At 34.5% G+C, this 23,353-nt stretch overlaps 1 protein-coding gene across 1 annotated transcript in view; it reads right to left on the bottom strand.

Annotated features, from left to right (window-relative positions):
• The window catches only part of LOC149791278 (RING finger protein 32-like), a 41,807-nt gene extending 18,865 nt beyond the window's left edge, over positions 1-22,942 (bottom strand). The window contains exons 1-6 of the mRNA XM_089969788.1: positions 22,738-22,942; positions 16,409-16,565; positions 14,918-15,001; positions 10,528-10,670; positions 5,905-5,937; positions 4,741-4,865 (exon numbers count right to left, since the gene is read on the bottom strand). Coding sequence (XP_089825914.1) covers positions 4,741-4,865; positions 5,905-5,937; positions 10,528-10,670; positions 14,918-15,001; positions 16,409-16,565; positions 22,738-22,794 — 599 coding nt within the window. The 5' untranslated portion in view covers positions 22,795-22,942. The remainder of the gene's footprint in view (positions 1-4,740; positions 4,866-5,904; positions 5,938-10,527; positions 10,671-14,917; positions 15,002-16,408; positions 16,566-22,737) is intronic.
• Positions 22,943-23,353: the final 411 nt, after the last annotated feature.

Raw genomic sequence — 23,353 nt, 5'->3', positions numbered from 1 at the left:
TATTTTACAATTCTGCACATGCTTCTTGCTGGTGGAATGACTTTTGAGGGCAGCTTCTCCCATATTTGCAATATCTATAATTTTGCTACAAGCTCTGCATTTAGCAGTCCTTTTGTCTGAAGCATTCTTCTCCACCCATTTTTCATAGTTTGGGTTGGTCAGCCAACTGTTATTGAATGTGCACATACCAGGCATGTTGGACTAAACCTAAAGCAATATAAAATGAAAGATTTTAAGACTTCACTATCATCATGAGATATTGTGTATTGTATTATGTGTTCAGAATTTTCTAACAGCCCAGTGTTCATTAAGTAATTCATTTTCATCACCTATTGCCTGACCAGACTTACAATCTAAGATTTATTCATTTTCATATTACATAGAGTCTTGGAGATTTAAAATTAAATCCAATTTCAGACAATGACAATTCTTTTCTTTAACTTTAAAAAAAAAAATTTCATTAAATATACTAATAACAGCAACACTAAAAAAGTCGTCAAAGTTTACCAGATACAGAAAAATGATTGATTAAAGTTAAACTATATTGACAGTAAACATGTTTCATCCTAACCTAACAACCCTCTTGAAAAATGGAAGTCAAAATTCCCACACTGTAATATTAGAGGAATTTACTGAAGCCTTCTTGAAGATTTTTGAATTCTGAATTCGAACAGTTTTCTTGCTCTAATACACGATGTATTATAGTATTTATTATTTATTTTTATTGAGGATTTTGCAAAATCGGGATATTCAATTGGGTGACCTAGACAGGTCTAATATTAAAATGATTCTCTGAATTTTTTTTCAGATGGGTTCTCAGGTTATCTAAAAACGGCTTCTGAAAAAAAACTACAATTTTCAATATTCTGAAACTAGAACTAAAGTAACAGCCCAAAACAAGAATATCAAATCGACAATAATGATTATAATCATGATGTACCCTCCAACTTAATAAATGACTGACTATGCTGCATGAGATGTTACGACAGACCCGAAAAACAAGTGAGGAATATAAATGAAATCAAATTAGTACTTACCTTGTACGTTATATCGAAGAAATAACAGACTTTTTAGGAAGAAATTAACTTCATTTTGACAGGTCGTCAAGTGGTAATTACTCAAAGCGGCACGGCTGACCATTTGAATTTTCCAATCGAACTACACCGGAAACCACATGATATCTACTGTTAGGGGAACTTACTCTTGTTATATGAAATGAAACCATTTATCTATCGTATTTTTTTTATCGTGTTTTATTTAACTGGTGCTCTGTGCTCTAAGAAATTTGAAGTAATCAATTTCTTTAACTCCCTTGTCAGAAATTCCATGACTTTTCCAAAAACTTTGCAAGATTTTGACAAATTCCATTACTTTTCAAGGCCCTTGAAATTTATTTTTTAAATTCCAAAACTTTTCCAGGAATCCATGACCTGCGGGAACCCTGTGTATAGAGTATTATCAAGGCATGTGCAACTTATGGCCCACAAGTCACATCCAGCCCATGGCCAGGCTCTACACTATCAAAAACCACCACCCCATAATTATATAGAACAGCCTATATTTAATCCAAGCAGAAACCATAAAGGATAAATAATATTAACGTGTTTAATCAAACAGATAGTCCACCGACGTTGAATGTATGGCTGCATCAAAGAAATAAGCTGCATAACTTTCAAAAGTTTGTCTGTCAGTCAAACAGGTCACATGTCAGACAAATTATTAATCAAGGTTTCACCCCACCCCCCACTATTTCCTATGCATACATACATTATCAGTAGAACCCCCCTCCATTCGTACATACTAAATGGACGGCCCTTAAGATGATCAATTCATCAGATGTGTTATCATCTCATTAAAATTTATAAATCCTGCTCATAATAAAATTCTTTGACAATCTTGATGATATTAAGTCTATTTACTTTGACAATCTTGATGATATTAAGTCTAATTACTTTGACAATCTTGATGATATTAAGTCTATTTACTTTGACAATCTTGATATTAAGTCTAATTACTTTGACAATCTTGATGATATTAAGTCTATTTACTTTGACAATCTTGATGATATTAAGTCTAATTACTTTGACAATCTTGATGATATTAAGTCTATTTACTTTGACAATCTTGATATTAAGTCTAATTACTTTGACAATCTTGATGATATTAAGTCTATTTACTTTGACAATCTTGATGATATTAAGTCTATTTACTTATCTAAAAAGATCAGTTATAGTCTCTAAAACGGTAACCAGTTCAGTTAATCTGAAGCACGATCATCTCATAAATAACTAAGAAATTAATCTTGCTCATTTTTGAGTGCTCCCTCCCTATAATTCCATTCATTATTATCAAAAGGCAGGTATAGTCATGGATCCCATTATGTAGTAGTAAAATCACATGACTAGTATACTTCATTGTAAGGCAGTATTCTAAATGGCACTCATAGACAGCACTGTAATGATGGAGGGCTGTATAAAACCAGTATCAGATCTTGTCATATGAGTTATTGGATATTCAAGGTTTTATCAAAATCAGATGAGAAATAAGACCTCCAGAGTAGTACCAAGGTCAGCCAAGCACATGCTAAATTACTTCATTAATATGCATAAATCAGAATCATTGTCAAAGTCATCCAAGATCCAAATGATATTAAACTATCTTTCATGTTGGATCAAAATTGGGTCAGTAACATGGCCTCCAGAATAGTAATAAGCTCATCCAATCATTTGCACAATGACTTGACTAATATTGGAAGATCTTGCTGCCAATCAAACTTATCCTTGAGTGTGTGTGTGTTTTGGATTTTTAACGTAGCTTTAACAGTTTTTCAGTCATATTGCTACAATGTCTGCAAAGTGACAGTTTATAGTGATGTCTCGCACAGGGGCATCATACCACAGACATGTAGCATGATGTCTCACCCAGTCACATTATCCTGACACATGGCCGACCATCGAGGGAGGCAGCTGCAAGTATAAGTCTTTGGTATGACTCGGCCGGGGGGTTGAACAAGCAACCTCCCACATCTGTGGCTGATGCTCTATCCACAAAGCCATTGCATCAGTCTAAACTTGTCAACATATGCCTACATACCAAATCTGACTAACATAGAGTAGTAATAAGCAATTGTTGTTTAATGAATGATGCATGCTCAGTGTTGCAGATGAAAGAAAGTTTAACAGGGCAAACCACCATAAAAATAACAATCAGGAGAAAGGTGGAACTCACCAACTGACCACGGCCATTACAAAATGCTGGATCTGCTTCACTATTATTAAGTACTCCTGAAAGTGGGACAGATATAAGGTGAACTTATGACTTGAATGAAATTTTACATTTTTCAAAGTAAAATAAGAGGCTGAATTATGCAAAATCAGAGGGGCACAATAAAGGGCATCATAACAACTAGCACAATATCAAATGGAGGGGCACTCATCAGGGTTCTGTGCCTCTCTAAATACAGCAAGATGAAACACTGATGATGCTTGATGAACAATGTATGGTGAGACATACCATTATCTCACTTATGGCAAGGAAGTTACAAAATTGGTATCTCACAAACGATAGTAAAAACTTGATCCTATTCTTCATTAATTCAAATTGGTCATTGTTTTTGAAAATCTGACATCTTACAGTTATTAACAACTCATTACAATTATTTATATAAGTTCTTATTACTTTTTAATTTACTTCTAACAAAATAAAAAGTACATGCCAATAATGGATGGTGCTGAACTTGCATTACATGTAGCACATGACATAATTATCAAAAACATGGCTTCCAGCATGGTAACAAGTTTAGCCAATCTTGTACAAGATCACCTAATTAATATCAGTGGATCATTATCAAGCTAATTCAAGATCTCTCAATGATCTAAGACCATATTTCAAGTCAATCAAAATCCGACTAGAATTAAGGCTTCCAGAATGGTAACAAGATGAGCCACTCAGATACAAGATCACCTCATCTATATGTGAGGACCTCACTTATCCAGGAATCTCTCACCTCATTTATATGTGAGGACCCCACTTATCCAGGATTCTGTCACCTCTTTTATATGTGGCTCTCACTTATCCGCAATCATGCCACCTCATTTATATGAGAACCTCACTTATCCAGGATTCAGTCACTTATATGTGAAGACCTCAATTATCCATGATCCTGTCACTTTATTTATTGTGAGGACCTCACTTATCCAGGATCCTGATCATATAAACATACATTCCAAGTTTGATCAAAAGCGAATAATTGAAAATATGGCTTCCATAGTGGTAACAGGCTCAACCAATCAGATGTAAGATCACATGATTAATATGCACAGATCTCCGATTCAAACTCATCCAAGAGCTTCATAATAAAAACTTATGTTCCATATCTGATCAAAACTGGATCAAGTACATCACCTCCAGAGTGGTAACTAGCAAACGTTGATGGATGGACAACAGACTCAGGGAAACACTGTAAAGCCCCCTTTTACTTAATAGCCAGGTGAGCTAAGACATCACTTTTGTAGGTATTGTTACATAATTTATGTACTGAATGATTATGTATGAATAATGATCATAAATATTTGATTAGCACATAGACAAATACATCCAACAATTGGACTCAAACCAAGCCTTCTACTTCCATCAAGTGTCTGCACACAGCTAAACTGCATACAATTCCTTATCGTTACTGTTGTTGTTGAACTGTACTCCCCTTACTCGAATGTACTTGAAAAACAGAGAGTGACCAACCTGACCGCACACTTGTGTTTATAGGTTTTGGCTCCTTCATGAATGACTCTTGTCTGGTATTGTTCTTTCCTGCACATAGGACAGGTTTTTCTTCCTGAATATCTCTCAAAGGCTTGAAGGCAGGCCTGTAAAAATGATGGCAAAAGATGTCAGAGCATGTGTTCAGGAGGAAAATGCAAAGATTACAGAAATTATCTATGTATATAAAACCCCACTGCAAACAAAATAAATCTATATCTAATTCTACAAGTGAGGGTCTACACTTCAACAAGACTTCCTGCATGGCTCCACGAGATCTGCACAATACCAGGGTTGGTAAACTTGCATACCACTCTCTATTTACTAACAGTGCTTTGGTAAAACTTTGCAGACACTTGCAATTCTTTAAAACAAAAAATGAAAACTTAAAATTTACATCATTCAACATCACATTATAAATGGACATATATTGCTAAAGGCACGTCTCAGTCAACCAGAGAAACTGAAATGTGAATTCATCTCAATATCTTAATGATGTATTATATCACCTCATCTCATCAGCCAATCAAATCACTTTTTGAAATTTTGAAAAGCGCCATTTTGGCACTACAATGAAAACTCTGAGTTTACCAGACCATCATTTGACAGAGATCTCTCGGAATCACATGACAGTCTGGTTGCATGAGACTAGCTCAACAACAGTTGCCACAAGAAACCAGTTACTTAATGGTCATTATATATAATTCAGTGAGATAGTTTTTCAACTTCCAGGCACTAAATGTACCTTACATTACACAAAGAAGTTTTTGCTCTGCTAGTTTAAAATACACTGCACAGACAATAAGGAACAATTATGCATATGGCAGCACGGACTTTCCACCTACTTGGCTACCAGAATTATGCATGAGGCAGCCCAGACCTAGCACCAACTGGGCCACCAGAATTAAGCATAAGGTAGCCCAGACCTTCCACCAACTGGGATACCATTATTAAGCAAAAGGCAGCCCAGACCAGCACTTACTGGGCTACCAGTAGTTAACAAAAAGGAGCCTAGACCTTCCACCTACTGGTCTACCAGATTAGGCATATTGTAATTCCAATCCAGCCCTCTGGTAGCCCCTGTGTTACATGGCACATGATTTGTTGGACCCTGAACTTAAACTAAAACTTTAAACTATATCTTACCTTATGAAAGACATGGGAACAAGAGAGGAGGACCTGAAAAAAAGTAAAAAGTACACTAAAAAGTTGCAAATATAATCAGAAACAGATGGAAAAACTGTACACAGTAAAAGAATTTAATAAGCTGGAGCTCTAAGCTAGTTCTAAATTATGCATTTTTGCCACAATGTATAGCAATATATATTAAGCTGTTGCCAACCATGATATGAGGACCTAGAAATATCACACAGAATTAAATGCAATCAATGTTAGACCATGCAAACTTTCCATTACCTAGAAATAAAACAAATTTAGATCTGTCTATGTACCCCACTGCAGTCCCAATTAATAACCTAGATCTGTGCATGTACCCCACTGCAGTCCCAATTAATAACCTAGATCTGTGCATGTACCCCACTACAGTCCCAATTAATAACCTAGATCTGTGCCTGTACCCCACTACAGTCCCAATTAATAACCTAGATCTGTGTATGTACCCCACTACAGTCCCAATTAATAACCTAAGTTCAAAGCTTTCAAAAATTCATCAATCAGATTTTTAAAATCTACAAATTATTGCGAAAAAATCTAATAAGATCTATAAAAATCAATGAAAATCTGTAAATCTATAAAAATCTGTAAATCTATGAAAATCTGTAAATCTATGAAAATCTGTAAATCTATAAAAATCTGTAAAACTATGAAAATCTGTAAATCTATGAAAATCTAGTCAGATTATTTATATACACATACAACCATGCCTACTAAATTTTACTTTTATAAGTTAAAATTTCTGGCACAACTTCGCTAACAAGGTTTTATCCATCAAAAACAATTTAATTTGAAATTTTTAAAAAATGGAAATATTTATTACAGAGCTGTCAAAATTTTGGGAAATTTCTACTGTCAATCCTAACAATCAGTTTACCGGGTAACCGATCAAAGGAAAAAGATATTAAATATGACCCTGAACTGCTTTGTTGCAAGTTCACACATGCCAACCCCCAAGAGAGGTATAAGTGTAATTTATTACTAATACAAGTGGCAAAAAAGCGTAATCTGAGCATAAAAAAAGCAATCTATATGTTACATGCCATAATTACAGAAAACTATGAAAAATGTACATATTTATTTTATTTAACGTAAATTTATTTTTGCTACTTACCTGGATCTCCGGTTAAAATTTTTATCACAAATCGGCTAAATCCATGGGGATTAGTAGTTAATACAAGAGTATAGACACAAATTAAATGGATACATTATTTATTAATAACACTCATTTTAACTAGCCTACAGCAACTTTTGCTAATAGTCGAAAAGTCCACAAATGATGACTGTTGTAGTCTCCTTGACCTGCCATGGTGTGTCCCTTAATGATGGTCCAGTGCAACTTGTTTTTAAGTTTAACAAAATCCCTTTTCTCTAACATTTTTCAGTCACATAATATCCAACAGTCACATCGATACAGCCCATTTTTGATGCTTTTTATGATATCTGGCGCCATTTATTTTCAATTTAGACTGGTCAGCTAAGTATGTGGTATCAAAATAGAATGAATCTGTGACAAGTAGTTTCATATTCAAGAATCCCACCTGATCTCTTGAAACTGTTTCATGTAAAATTAAGCAAAAAATACCATATTTATATTTATTTGGTCAATATTTTCAGATTTTTTTCAGTATCACTAAATAAAAAAAGATTTCCCTTATATTTAAATATTTTAGTGAAAAATTTAATTCTGTATAGTTGTCCATTTCATATATATTTTCCTAACATGTTACGGTAACCAAGTTTTTTTCTTGTTGCCTTTGCCTTGACAAAAATATCTGTCTTGGGTTTCCTGCTAATAAAAAAGGTCCAGTAAACGAATATGTGAACAGCAGCCCTGACTTGAACAGCTAATACTCACTCCTGGGCACCAGACTTGAGGCAAAAATGGCATTAGTTAAACTGGACATTTATACTGTGCATTCTTTTATTTTGAATTGTAGTACATATTTACATTTTATTTTGTCAAATATTTTGCTGTTGCTGTTGACGAAAGGTATTGACCAAGTTAATGTCATCAGGATCTCAAAACAAGCACATTTAAGTCACAAGAATAATGGCACATGAACCACGGACAGACACAAAATTTGGACAGTCTAGCTTTAAATATCAGCGTTGATTCTTAAATAGGTTGTGCGAGAAAGGAGAGCAGTGTCCCCTCTTGTATTATTTTATACAGTACGACATGTATGACAAGTAAATTGTAAGCAACCATAGGAGGCCCTGTGATGATAAATAAATGCACACATGACACGAGCCTCAAACTGTAATCGTTATTCTGTGTCTCAATCTGAACATGGAATACTTTTTTTTTAAACGGGTACCTGGTTGTTCTTTTTATTACCCAGGTTATTATCAACGGGTGGGTACCGGAGTATCTGGGTACCCGTTGGCAGCTTTATTAGTGACATGACAATCTAATCAGGAAGCTAGATTAAGACCAACAAAAGTTTATTTTTACAAGCAAAATTTTTTCTCCTCATCTATACTAAGTAGGCTTTAAACCACCAAACTAAAGCTCAAGAACACAACAATTTATTAAAAAAATAAAATTTCTTTCATGGCATCAAAATCTTATCAGGTCATCCACATATGCATACAGATATGTATACCATACTTTACTGGTCAACACTTTTGGAGTAATCAAGCTACCAAACTACCTGGGATAAATGTACACATGTATGGACTGAGATACTGAATCAAGCTACCAAACTACCTGAAATGAATGTACACATGTATGGACCGAGATACTGAATCAAGCTACCAAACTACCTGCAATGAATGTACACATGTATGGACGAGATACTGAATCAAGCTACCAAACTACCTGCAATGAATGTACACATGTATGGAACAAGATACTGAATCAAGCTACCAAACTACCTGCAATGAATGTACACATGTATGGACCGAGATACTGAATCAAGCTACCAAACTACCTGCAATGAATGTACACATGTATGGACCGAGATACTGAATCAAGCTACCAAACTAACTGCAATGAATGTACACATATACGGAAAGAGATACAGCTCAAGATGCCTCCTCTGCAAGCTAATTGGCCGCAACAAAAAGTTTTTTCAGTTGAATAGATCAGAATAAACGTATCTAACTTTTTAAAATAATAACTATAGTGTACTGACCCATCAAGTTAATCATACTACACATGGTAAACAGATGCATGAAAATGAAATGTATACCATGATATTTAAAGAGCCCCAACACAGGCCTAACTTACATTATAACCTTTCCACATGTGCTAGTTAATCAACCCCAACAAAAGCCTAACTTGCAGTATAACCTTTCCACTAGTTAATCATCCCTGACAAAAGCCAAAGTTGTATCAAAGCATTTCCACATGCACTAGTTAATCATCAAACAAAAGCCAAAGTTGTATCAAAGCATTTCCACATGCACTAGTTAATCATCAAAAAAAGCCAAAGCTGTAACAAAGCATTTCCACAGGCACTAGTTAATCATCAAAAAAAAGCCAAAGTTGTATCAAAGCATTTCCACATGCACTAGTTAATCATCAAAATAAAGCCTAACCTGCATCAAAACCTTTTCACGTGCACAAGTTTATAAGTCATAACAAAAGCCTGACTTGCATCAAAACCTTTTCACATGCACAAGTTTATAAGTCATAACAAAAGCCTGACTTGCATTAAAACCTTTTCACATGCACAAGTTTATAAGTCATAACAAAAGCCTGACTTGCATCAAAACCTTTTCAAATGCACAAGTTTACAAGTCATAACAAAAGCCTGACTTGCATCAAAACCTTTTCACATGCACAAGTTTATAAGTCATAACAAAAGCCTGACTTGCATCAAAACCTTTTCACATGTACTAACTGATCAGTCCCAACAAGTGCCAACTTGCATCAATACCTTTTTACATGTACTAGCTAATCAGTCCAAACAAATCTAATATGTGCACTAGTTCATCAGCCCCAACAAAAGCTTAACTTGTATCTAAACCTTTTCACATGCAATAGTAGTTAATCAACTCCAACAAATGTCAACATTATTTACTTGCCCATAAGGTGAGTCCCATTGCAGACTGCACAGACCCAGATCTGCCTTCGCATAATGCACTAGCAGATCTAGGTCGATGCAATTTGTTAGGAGTAAGCAGTAAAATAAACAAGACAGACACTGATCTGATGGTGCATTATGCATTGACAGATTCGAGTCTATGACATTTGCAGTTGGACATTACTTATAAACAAGTATATATACTAACCTGCATCAAAACCTTTCCACACACAACACATCTTACTGAGAATTAGATGCATGCAGTTGCAGAAAAGTAACCAAGCTAGCTTTCATGCATTACATACATTATCTCTTGCTGGAAATCATGTAACCTGTCTTTTTAAAATCATTAAAAGTGCACACAGTCATCTAAATATGTTCAAAAACTTGAATATCCCACATTCCTTTCAATCTGATTGTACATTATAAATGTTGAGTTTTATTAAATATTTAGCAAGGTTATCCTTTGATTAAATACAAACACACTATGTACTTCTCATTTTCGATTGTTATATTTTGGTTTTGTCTTTGATCCTGAATCTTGTTCCAATGTCACACTCACCTGATCTTGAAAACCGAAATCCTCTTTACAAATGACACATGGCATATCCGAGTCATTTCTGTCATTTGACTTAGCTTTTATACCCTGCCACTCTAATTCTGTAAGAAGCTGAGCAGGAGCATCCACCAACCCAAGTTTTTGAGCTGAAAATAAAAAACAAAACAGCACTTTTAAAGCCTGAATAAACAGGTCTAATGTTACTAGTACATAACTAAACCCTGAAAAGAAAAAAAGAAAATAAGAATAAGCCAAAGATATATTTCATTACTTTATATATATATATATATATATATATATATATATATATATATATATATATATATATATATATACAAGTAAACCACCAATTTTCCAGCACCCTTGGTTCCAAAAGCCTTGCCAGATTAACCAAAGTCACGCATCGCAGACCGTTTTTCTCCACACACTTTATGCATGGAAATTCCATGATGCTTCTTGAATCTTTGAAGCCATCCTTCACTATAGTCACACTCTTGTTCAACTTTAAGTTCTTTATGAAACAACTGAGCCTGGTCCATTACCATCCTGCCCTACAAGTTCACTCCGTCACTCCAACATTGTCAAAACCATTCCATCATCACTCGGTCATGCTCAGTACTCTTACCATCTTTCAGAGTTTTTCTAATGTTCATTCGCTTCTTGGAAAAACTGTCTGATAGAATTTCAATATTTTGTCCCTCTGCTTCTTTATATTGTAAACAGTTGATGAATACCATATGTGTCACACAGCTTTTGCATGGAAACACCACGGTCCAGTTTTTTCAACAGTTCTACTTTATTCTGTATCAATATTGACTGGTGTTTAGGCTTGACACCACCACTGACACTTGAATCTTTCTTAGAAGCCATAGCTAGGGTTAAATGTAAGTAAAATAAGCTAAGAATCGCACAAAATACAAGTATCACCACCAACAACAGCAGCATAAACAATCCAAGTGAGTGCGTGCCCAGTAAACTAATTTTACAGTGTCAGGAATTTCAAGTGCCCTCTCATAATTTGTCCGAATTAAGAGGTGCCAGACTATCCATTGCCGGAAAATCAGTGGTTTACCTGTATAAAATTGAAGATGACAAATATTTAAACTTTACAACAATCCAGCAGTAAAAGAATAAATATATTTAATTAGAACCTAGAAATACATACAGCACATTCACTAATTTTTGGGGTTGGGTTGGGACAATCTTTATGGACTGAGGTTGCTACAATCAGATAATAATAAAACCAACAATGATCCTTCTGGAGTCACATGGACTCAAATCCATGAAGTTAAAAATCAACAAAAAATTACCCTTCCTTGCATCTATACAACCCCAAACCATTAAGTTAAAAGCCAATAAACAATGGTCTTTCTGTGGAATGACCCAGATTCCAATCTTCTTTGGAATCATAACAACCTCAATCTTCTGTAAACTCACCACTACCCCAACCTTCCGTGGAATCATCCAAACCTCAATCTTCTGTAAAATCAACCCTACCCCAACCTTCCGTGGAATCATCCAAACCTCAATCTTCTGTAAAATCTCTCCTACCCCAACCTTTTGTGAAATCATCCAAACCCGAATTTTTGTAAAATCATCCCTACCCCAACCTTCTGTGGAATTATCCAAACCTCAATCTTCTGTAAGGGGGCACTCACCAGTTATTATGTACTTTTTAGAGAGTGATGTATGTAAGATGAAGTTGTTTTTCATTTTGAACATGCACAGTGGAGAGAATGTTGGCATACCTCTATGCTACTTTGATGTAATGTGGCTGACATTTCTTTGGATATGGTACTTTTAGAAATTGTAAATGATCTAAGCACACTGCTAACTAAAATGACTGCTCCCTTGTGCTCCAAAAATCAGCCTGAATTTGTCTAAAGTACACTATCCTTAGCAGCTATTAAAATAGGGAAAATGAATATTGCCAGACTAGACAATACCAGCTTCTGAAAGTGCAACGAATGAATTACCAAATATATAAAATGTAAAAAAAGTTATTGGCTCCTTTTTTATACAATTTACCTCTGAAGTTAAGGAAGTGAAAATGACCAAGTGGAGCTTGCACCTTTTTGAAAGGTGCACATCTGGAGTAAGGCCAAGCAGTATACTCTATAAACCACATTACACCCATCAATCATACACCAAAATAAAGGGAATTAAAGGTTCTTTGAATTATACCCAAGATATACAAGGTCTTTTTTAAATAGCCAGTATAAGCAGTGAGGAAAGCCAGTGAAATTCTTTTTCTTTAAGATTCTAACCCTATGCAAAATGCAAAACTGTAGAGTGCCACCTAAAATCAACCCTACCCCAACCTTCAATGGAATCATCCAAACCTCAATCTTCTGTAAAATCACCCATAACCCAACCTTCTGTGGAATCATCCAAACCTCAATCTTCTGTAAAATCACCCCTACCCCAACCTTCAGTGGAATCATCCAAACCACAATCTTCTGTAAAATCATGCCAATCCCAAATCTTCTGTAAAATCATACCAATAACAAGTCTTCTGTGGAATCTCCCCTACCCAAATCTTCTGTAAAATCTCCCCTACCCAATCTTCTGTGTTCCACGGAATCACAACTACCCCAATCCATGATGCTAAGTACTAACAAAAACATTTTCCATAAAACCACAAAAATTGATACTAGTGTTAGGAATCAGTTGAAATTTAACTGATCATCGATTTTAATTGGCTGGAATTACCTTTATATGTTTTATGGATAAATGTCATTTTTGCATACAGGATAAGATGTCTCTATCCCAGAAAGTCTAGCAGTTTAACTGCGCATTTGTCATCTGCCATTCTGTTGGTGCTAGGGTTGTCATAAAAAATTGAAAAGCTATATTAGAAGCTTTTATGCATATAGTTTACCTTTCCTTGAAACTTTCATCAATAATAGTCCAACAGTTAAAAGTTTTGAATCTGACAGTTTGATTAAATTATTCAGATGTACATAAGCAGTTTATATTATCTAGAAACCATTTTCCAGATCATGAATGAACCAATACATGCCCTTCACAACGAACCAATATTTATTTATACCAACTCTGTCGATGTTTGTACCGTCATTACTTGCTATTTATACCAACTCTGTTGGATGTAAGTATCCTGATTACTTGTCATTTATACCAACTCTGTTGAATGTTTGTACCGTCATTACTTGCTATTTATACCAAATCTGTTGGATGTATGTACCCTGATTACTTATTATTTATACCAACTCTGTTGCATGTTTGTACCGTCATTACTCACTATTTATACCAACTCTGCTGGATGAATGTACTGTCATTACTTGCTATTTATACCAACTCAACCATTTTTCCCAAAACAAAACTTTCAGTTACCAGAGTTTTATACTGAAGATGCAAATCTTTAAGATACTTACTGAAATCATTTCCTGAAAAACATTTAAACAGATTTATATCCAGCTAATTCCCAATTCTTTATAAATGTGACTTCTCCTGTTATAAGTATCTTAACTGTATTGTCAGGACCTAAAATGGCTGCCAATAATAACAAGTAATTCAATTCATACTGCATTGTAGAAGTTTCAAAGATGAAGAAATTTCAGCAATTTAACAGTTTAAGAAATGGGAGCTGACAATAAATGCTGCCGGAACTCCCATCTCAAACATTATAATAAGTGGATAATCATCAATATATAAATAGTCTAAATTGAAATGTACTTTTTTCAACAAATTTTACATCCCCAATAAATAAGCACTACACTGTAATCTACTGATCAATATAAGCATTTGTAACTCACTTAAATAAAATAAAATGATCAAAAGCTCATACATGTGATTTTTTATGATAGTTATGAAATTCATTTCATCATATTTGTCTTAATCTCAGGTATATCCACGTCATTTTCTAACAGCCCTTGTTTTGCATACATCAAAACGTATAGTATCATACAGACTCATATGTAAGTCAAGTCCAACTGCAAACAATATGGACCCTGAACTGCTGTTGCATAATACACCACCAGGACTATTTTTTTTGTTCTACTAATTACTCTTAGCAAACTGCATAGACCCAGATCTGGGTCTGTGCAGTTTGCATTCGGACTTTACTTATAAACTAGTAACATAAATGCTGGGTACATGTGATTTTTGGCCAATGTATTCAAAAGCTGACTAATATATGGACATAAGTATAAATACATAACGTAGAGCTTTCAGACAAAGGTAATTCCCAAACATATCCAAGATCAACTTTGGTCAAAGCATTTTTTTGAAACATTTTATGATGAATAATTTGTGTAACTGATGGTATTGTTTTTCATAACAACAAAATTAAAATTAAATTCCAAGAATTTTTCAATAAAACTAATTGTTCAATTTAATTCATTTTTTCCCCCAATCTGATGGAGTATATTACCAAGTGTCAATGGTGGAGGCTTTGGATCTAACACATATTCGTGATCCACTTCATCTGGTTTTTTGCTGGATTTGGTTGCTCTCTCTGTGAAAGACATGAATGCATGTAAATGATCGCTGTTTGGAAACTATCTCTAGACTACTGATTAAAACAAGTATCGCAGAGGGTAACAAACTGGAATCTTCCTTATGTAAAATCTATTGTACAGCATAACTTTACTAACTCTCAAACCAAATATCTGGAGTCCATGGTCTAGAAAACCAGGAATCAATTGTACAAAAATATAAAATCTGAAAATTTTATTGGTCCCTACATCTTTTGTAATTACCATATTTTCACCATATTTTAAGCACATTTTTTGGATAGACACCATCACTTTTGTGGCAAAAATATTATTTAAAATATCTTGTACTTTTTGGATGTTGACTATATATGACTATGATTTTTTCTTGAATTTAATGTTTTCCGATACAATCCAAGAAGATCTGCTGTATTGAGGTTCAATGTATTTGTCACTGATTTATGAGACAAAATTTGCTTCATTCAGTCAGCAATAAATGTTTAATGCAATCATGAACTTCCATGAACCAAAATATCTTTAAATAGTTGGTATCAACTGTCATTAAAAAATTCAAACATCTGAAGAAAATTCCCAGTCTTTGGTGTCTACTGTAGGACACACGACTGCAGTTTCATACTAATGTCTAAATTTCTAAGATTCTAATTTCTATATATATAAAAAAAAGAAAAATCAAACAAATGCATGAAAGTAGCTTATTGTATTTTCAATACCTATTGTTAACTTTTTGTTAACTCCTTTTTGTCAATTCTGATAATTAAATTCCAGTAAGAGATCAAATATGCGTATGATAATGAATGTACAACAATATCTGAAAGACTTCAGTATATTCATCATATCAATTTTTCCCCCTTTCTAGTGGTTAGAGCATTCGCCTCGGATGCAGGAGGTCACAGATTTGAACCCTTTCCAAGTCATACCAAAGACTTATCAAAATGGTAATAACGGTTGCCTCACTAGGCACTCATCATTAAAAGGTTAATGTTAGGACTGGTCAGCCTGGTATCAGGATAATGTGACTGGGCGGGACATCATGCTACATGTCTGCAGCATGACTCCCCAGTGCTAGACATCACTTTAAACTGCTACACTGCAGACATCGTAGCAATATGACTGCAGAATTGTTAAAGCTACATTAGAAAATCCAAAACACACATACACACCCCTTCCAAAAAAAATAAGTGCAGAGATTTTAGGCCAAAAATTAAAAAAAAAAACTTTTTTAGATAAAAAAAGCAGATAGATAAAAATGCATGGTCCAATTCAATCAGACATGTGTGACTCACCAGCATGTTACCTTATAAATAGGCAACCACCAAATGATATCAATCAATACACAAATCATTAAATTGCCAGCCAATACACAGTCCATAACCTGTAAGAAGAGATATCTTGTGAAAATTTGAACTCACTTCTACCCGTATCAATAACAGGTCTAGTAGGCTTCTTCAACTTGGCCTTAGCTGCAGGTCCCAACCCAATCTTTCTGGGGCCAATAATGTCCCCTAGGCCATAGGTCTTTACGAGGTGGTCCTGAATGGCCACAGCTGTCAGGGCAGTGTTATCACTCTGAAATATTTGGTGGCAGAATTAATTCACAGCTGTCAGGGCAGTGTTATCACTCTGAAATATTTGGTGGCAGAATTAATTTACAGCTGTCAGGGCAGTGTTATCACTCTGAAATATTTGGTGGCAGAATTAATTCACAGCTGTCAGGGCAGTGTTATCACTCTGAAATATTTGGTGGCAGAATTAATTCACAGCTGTCAGGGCAGTGTTATCACTCTGAAATATTCGGTGGCAGAATTAATGAATGAATGCCGTGACAACTGATCAATGGAAAATGTTAAATGTTACTTCAATACCAATCATGTAATAATGATACAAATTATCAAATTTTCTCAAAACATTGGACTGTAATTTCTTAAATGTAATCCAAATGTTGTCAAAGCACTGAATATACCTTTACACAAATCCAAAATATTACTGCAAATGTAAGCCCAACAATCCAAGATATTCCTGCTGATGTAAGACAAAAAGTCCAAATCTTCATGCAAGTTAAGCTAAAAAATTTACTTTTATTTGTGCGTATGTAAGATTGTTGTTGTTGTTGTTGCTGTAGGGTTTAATGCCATTTTCAGCACAAAATAGGCTATACATGGCAGCCAGTAAAACTGGTGGAGGACGAATCCTGGAAAACCCTTACAAGAACCACCAAACCACGAGAAGCTACAGGCAGGCTTTCTCACATACCCACGTCAGCCGAGCCTGAGACTCAAACCAACACAGACAGAGGTGAGATAGCAGTGATCCAGAATGGTGAAATGTATGTAAGACAAAAAATACAAAATAAATGAAACCAATGATCATAACACTTGATCTGATAAATTTGACCCCAAACCTTTAAATGAAATGTTAGTGGCTAAGACCAAAATACATCAACATATAATAGAAAAGTTTTGAGGTCTGAATTATTAGACTCTTTGATATTCAGCTTCTACCTCACTTTAACACTGCAGTATGACAAAAATCTTTACTGTAATGTTTAAACTGCAGTATGATGACACATCTTTACTGTGATCTTTAAACTGCAGTATGACACATCTTTACTGTGATCTTTAAACTGCAGTATGACACATCTTTACTGTGATCTTTAAACTGCAGTAGGACAAAAACATTTTTACATGACAAAAACATGTATGTAATGTTACACTGAAATTCACATAAAAACATTTACTGAAATGTTTATAGCCTAGCATGACAAGAAAATTTATCTTTAATTATCTTTATAATGAATTATGACAAAAACATTTCCTGTCATGTTTACAAAGCAGTATGACAAAAACATTTCCTGTAGTGTAATTTTTACACTGTGTATAACAAAAAGTTACTGTATTGACTTATGTGTGTAATTTTTCAAACATCATCAATCCATAAAAATTACATTTATTTCTTTGTTGTAAATATTTAGCACTGAAAATGTTCTTGTTCAAATTTTTGTAAATTATGGGTATCTAAAAGGTAAAAGTGTTTTGGATGTCAGTTGTAAAATTTACAAAATACAGAAAAATCTAATTTTTGCACAAAATTCTACTCTTGCTAATGTTTTTGCAAAAGAAATTCCAAAGAAAATAATGAAAAGCTGTCTTCCAAAGAATATGTTAGTTGTGTCACCACTAATCACCCCACCCCCCACATCAACATGATAACTGGAACTCTGTAGCATCAACTGTTTGAGATAGCTGTCTCCAGGTATTACTTTTTGAGCAATTTAGACAAAAATAATTACAATTCAAAAGATATTTACAATTGCTCATTTAATTAGATTAAGCCAATAGTGTAGAGCAGCTAAATATGAATTTTATGAGATGGTCAACAGGAGTCAATTACATTTTAACAGCATTATTACTTCTAACAAATGGCATGGAGATATACCCTTGCAAGGTAACCCTTCCTCCTGATGATACCCTGAGGACCCAGTATGGAAACTGCCCCTCTGCAATTTTAACCACTAAAATTTAGCTGATTTTATCCAAACCAATCAACATTTCATTGATAAAAATTACTTGTTATCAACAACATGCAGTTCTGCTTTACAAAAAAAAAAAATGGATCCAATATGTGCAAGTTGTTAAAATTCAAACAACAAGAATTGCTAATAACAAGAAATACAAACTAGAAAAACCAGCAACAAGTAATACTAACAAGAAACACTAACAGCAGTGTTGCAATCACTGCCCAATCTATAAGCAGTTTTGCCCTTAAAAGTGGTTTTATATTCAACTGCTGTCATAGAGAAACTGCACTTCTACGTAATTTTCAACTGTCCTCACTGAAACTCAACCCTTGCCTTGGTGCATTTATTTTTTGATAAATATTAATTTATTACAAGGAAAAATGGAGATAATACAAATCTTCATGTTTCTTCTTTAAAACCATACTGTTATCCATTTTAAGCCATCCTGTTATACATTCATTAGACCAGTATGGTAAACTGGTTTAATTTTAGTTTATTATGGGGGTCCAAAGCACTATGGCATTTATTGAAAATCATAGCATAATGAAGGGACTTAAAACAAGTGAGAGTTTATATTTTGGTAAATCATTCCTCCTTTACATCACATGGCCTATAATGTAAGATGTCCAATCAGATAGTTTTTATATGGGTGGGAATGTCAATATTTTACACCTTAACTAAGTCCAGCCCATCACCTCTGCATCAATTATTTGAAATAAGCAAAGCCATCAAGAAATGAATGCAACTCTAGGTATGCATATACTAAGACACCATGGTACTTCACAGTATGGTTGAAGAATGCACTGTGACGACAACAACTATATTGAATGATTTTATGGAAATGTTTTCAATAAGGGCACGTATAGATTTGTTGCCAATGCATGGGACATGTGCATTGCATGTGATCATTTCCTTGATATGTACTGAGAGTACATTTTATATTAATTCAGTTGGCAGGAATGCGATGGAAGCTGGGAATGCGATGGAAGCTGGGAATGTAGGAATCAGTTAAAAGGATGATAAGTAGCTTGAATAAAATGAAGCTGTCTAAACACTTTCTCAATATTAGCATATTTTTATTCATTTTGTTAAAGAAACAGACTTCCATTTAATCAATTTCAGCATTCCCATTCCAGACATCCTTCATATTCCAGCCAAATGAAATTTAGGTTAATTAAACTTGAAAGCAAGTCAATTTGTTTCTGTGAGAATTTGAATTTATTAGAAAAAAGACATCAGACTAATTCAAGTCCCTTGAAAGCTTTTAATCCAAGATTCCTCTGACCCTAGCCACCATTGTTTGATATTTGGATATTTATGTTGGGGTGAAGGGTCAGAGTCCAATGCCTATCTAAAAGTTGGAATTCGCCGACACCATGCATCGAGATATACTTACATGAAATCAATAGGAATATGATTTATTTTCTCAGAAATTGCAATCATTGTGTTTGTTATGTCTTTAATCCACTAACAGATGAGAAGAAAAAGTGTTGAGGAAATTTGACCTGGAACACACTATTTGCATTATTAGTCACAGGATTACACAACTCTCGCAACCTACATGTCAACGACATCAGAGGTGCAATGGTCACATGATATCAACAAAACAAAAAATTTCCAAATTGGGTGGCTAGGGTCAGAGGAAGCTCGGATTAGAAAACAATATGACTTTAATTTGTAAAAGAGTCTATATAGGCTGCCAAGTATGTAATACATTTCCGAAATTTTGACTTCTCGTTCCAATGTTAGTCGACCTTGGAGCACACAGCACTGCGCCATTTATTTATGCAGCATGATGGCAACCTAACAAACAAAAATATCAGGATAGGTGTCTTACAGTGTAATTACTTGCATCTATAGTACAAGGTCCTAAAACTTCTATAATCAAATATATGAATGCAAAAAAACATTACAAAGTATATTTGGATCATATTTGGGTCTATTCAGATCGCATACGAGTGTAATTTGGTATACAATCCAGGGTTTTCAAAAGATGCATACCCACAGGTTTTGACGCGTGCAATTTAAATATGACCCATTTTCAAGACACACAAATTCCAACTTGTGAATCTTTTTTATGAACATAGAATTGGGCTGAAGTATTATTCTTAATTATCTTTGATTCACCTCTGGCTTAATTTCTTATTAAGAGTGCACTGTCCATAACAAATTTACTGTAGGAGACACTGACTGACCTTTGTTCAAGAACAATTTACACCTTGATGACAATAATATCACACCAATGGAAGATATGTATACCATCTTGGCAGAGCTAACTCTTAGGTGCAACTGAATTCAGTTGAATTGTTTTGAGACGTTTGAAGTTTATGACAGAAGAAGAGGAAACAATTAAGACACAAATGGGCAACCTTTTGATCACATATCAGAATTAGTATGTTTGGACATCAAATAATAATCAACTGGTCAGAACTGGAGCATATGGCGGCTCACAAAGCTGGCTGTCAAGGTGTGAACCAACTTGAATAATTTTATTAGAAATTAATATGCTTCATTTGGCGGAATGTTTAAAACTTCAGAATAGTTTATGACTTAATTGGAATCATTTCTGAAAATATCAACATTTGTTTGATTGCACATTAAATTAAAATCAGTTAGACAAAACAGGATATGGATTCTCGCAAAGCCTGTTTTCAGCATGGGATTGTGTTTTATTGGCGATTACTTTGCTTCAATCGGCAAAACATTTAAAACCTCAAGCATTTTAATTAAAGGATCATTCAGATAAAAACTAAACAAACATAACACTCAGTGCATACATCTGAACTTTAAAATCACAACTGTGCAAAGAAGTATATTTTCTTTTCTGTCTCAGTCTCATAAACAACCTGCCATTGATGAATTTTCTGACCCTCAGACTCCAGAGACACAGAAAGTGTCAGCTCTGAGGATAAGCAGAAGGAGAGTCAATCTCCAAAATTTGATAGAAAACTTAAGAACGAGTGGAAAAGTGAACTGACAATTCAGTAATGTACATTCTTGATATCTGAATAATATATAACCTTCATAGTTGTATGGGTATATGTTTGCATATAAAATGATTTGATCAGATCATAAAAGAATATGCTGGTAAGTTGTAAATATAATGAAGCATAAAATAATCCTGTCTGTTTCATATACAAAATGTACACACAGTAACAAATAGTTAGGAGAAACACTTTCACAAAATTCAGACTATGTTTTTTTACAAAATACTGTACAAGTATCTCTCATTAATCAGCACGAGACTAATCCTACAACGTAAGACACATCATCCGATATTTTTGTTCTGGGGGGTGTTGTGTCTTACTGCCTAACTAACAGCACTGTGTTGCATGTTTTGATGTTGACTAACAGTGCAATGAAAGTCAAATTTTCAGGAATATCACACACAACTGGCAACCAATAATGACGCTTTTCTACAAAGTAAAGTTATAATTTTTTGTCATACTTTACTTACCCTGATGTCTTTTCTCTAATAAATTCAAATTCTCACAAAAGAAATGGACCTGTTTTCGAGTTTCATTGGCCTACATTTCAATTGGCTGGTAAGCTACGAAAGCTGGGAATGCCCAAATCGGGTGAAATTTAATTTATTCTTTAATGAAACAAATAAAAATATATTATTCCTACTGAAAATATAAGCAATGTCTCGTTTCAGTCATGAAACATATCCCCTACATGAACCAACTTAAACAATACTTCGGCATACCTCAACTACCACTGCATTGCAACAAATTCAAATTATGTCAACAGAACATAAAAATGCGTCCATTTGCTAGTGTCATTTTTTTATTCCGCCAGGATACAGACAGCACAGGAAGTATATTAATTACACATAAATTAGTGGAAGAGTGTCGATATAGGCTGCCATGTGTGTGATATATTCCTGAAACTTTGACTACTCGTTCCAGTGTCAACCGACATCAGAACACGCTATACAAGGCCGTTATTTGGATAGTACGACACAGCACTAAAACAAAAACATGTGCTATGTCGTACAGTGTAGCATTATCACGAGACAAGAAATAAACATCATTTGTTTCCACCACTAACAAGGAATCAGTTATTATGGGCTCATGACTGTTCAAAAGAATTGACTCTCGAGATTTTAATTTTGACTCTTGAGATTTTGGAGTCAAGGGTAAACTGACTCTTCGGATTTGAAATATACTGAGAACCCTGTAATCATCCATCCAGTTTGTAACTTATCAATTGTAACTGAACCTGTTTAGTCCCCTGTGGAACAGTAATTTTACTTCCATATGCTTTTGGGTTATTCATGACAATGTTTCTTCGTTACTGTCACCAAGAATGTGCATATATATTTAAATAGATAACTGTAATCGCGAGTATTTATATTGCATCAAAGTTGATTCATATTCATTTTAACGCCAAAGACGTAACGCAGTTTAGATTATCTCTCACTCTCTCCTCGTCTGGTTCCCTATCTGTTCTTTGGCACACCACTCATCATTAAGTAATCATTGAGAGTGTTCTGAAAACCAGTTTATGTATATTAAAACCAATCAGAATATATCGGTCTTTTCCCTCGCAAGATAGAAAACTAGTGGCATCGAAAACAGCCGATATATTCCGGAATCTCCCCTTGGCGTCTAGTTGGCATGGTATCCGGGCACTATGTAGCAACCCGCCCGTTAATATAGGTGAAAGTACTACAGGGGGAATAGCATATGCTTCTAGTCTGATTTCCGGCTGACATTATTATTTAGACTAATCCCCAATTGTCCGTATACATATAAATAAACTTCAATTAATTACTTAGTCAATATGCACGCATACTCGCAATGTAGTAAACTATATTATACTCGACGCTATATTA

Source organism: Sinohyriopsis cumingii, chromosome 9, assembly GCF_028554795.1.
Source record: "Sinohyriopsis cumingii isolate HCF-2022 chromosome 9, ASM2855479v2, whole genome shotgun sequence".
Lineage (NCBI taxonomy): Eukaryota > Metazoa > Mollusca > Bivalvia > Unionida > Unionidae > Sinohyriopsis > Sinohyriopsis cumingii.
The sequence above is the reverse complement of the archived record's forward strand: the minus strand, read 5'-3'. Positions and strand labels throughout refer to the sequence as shown.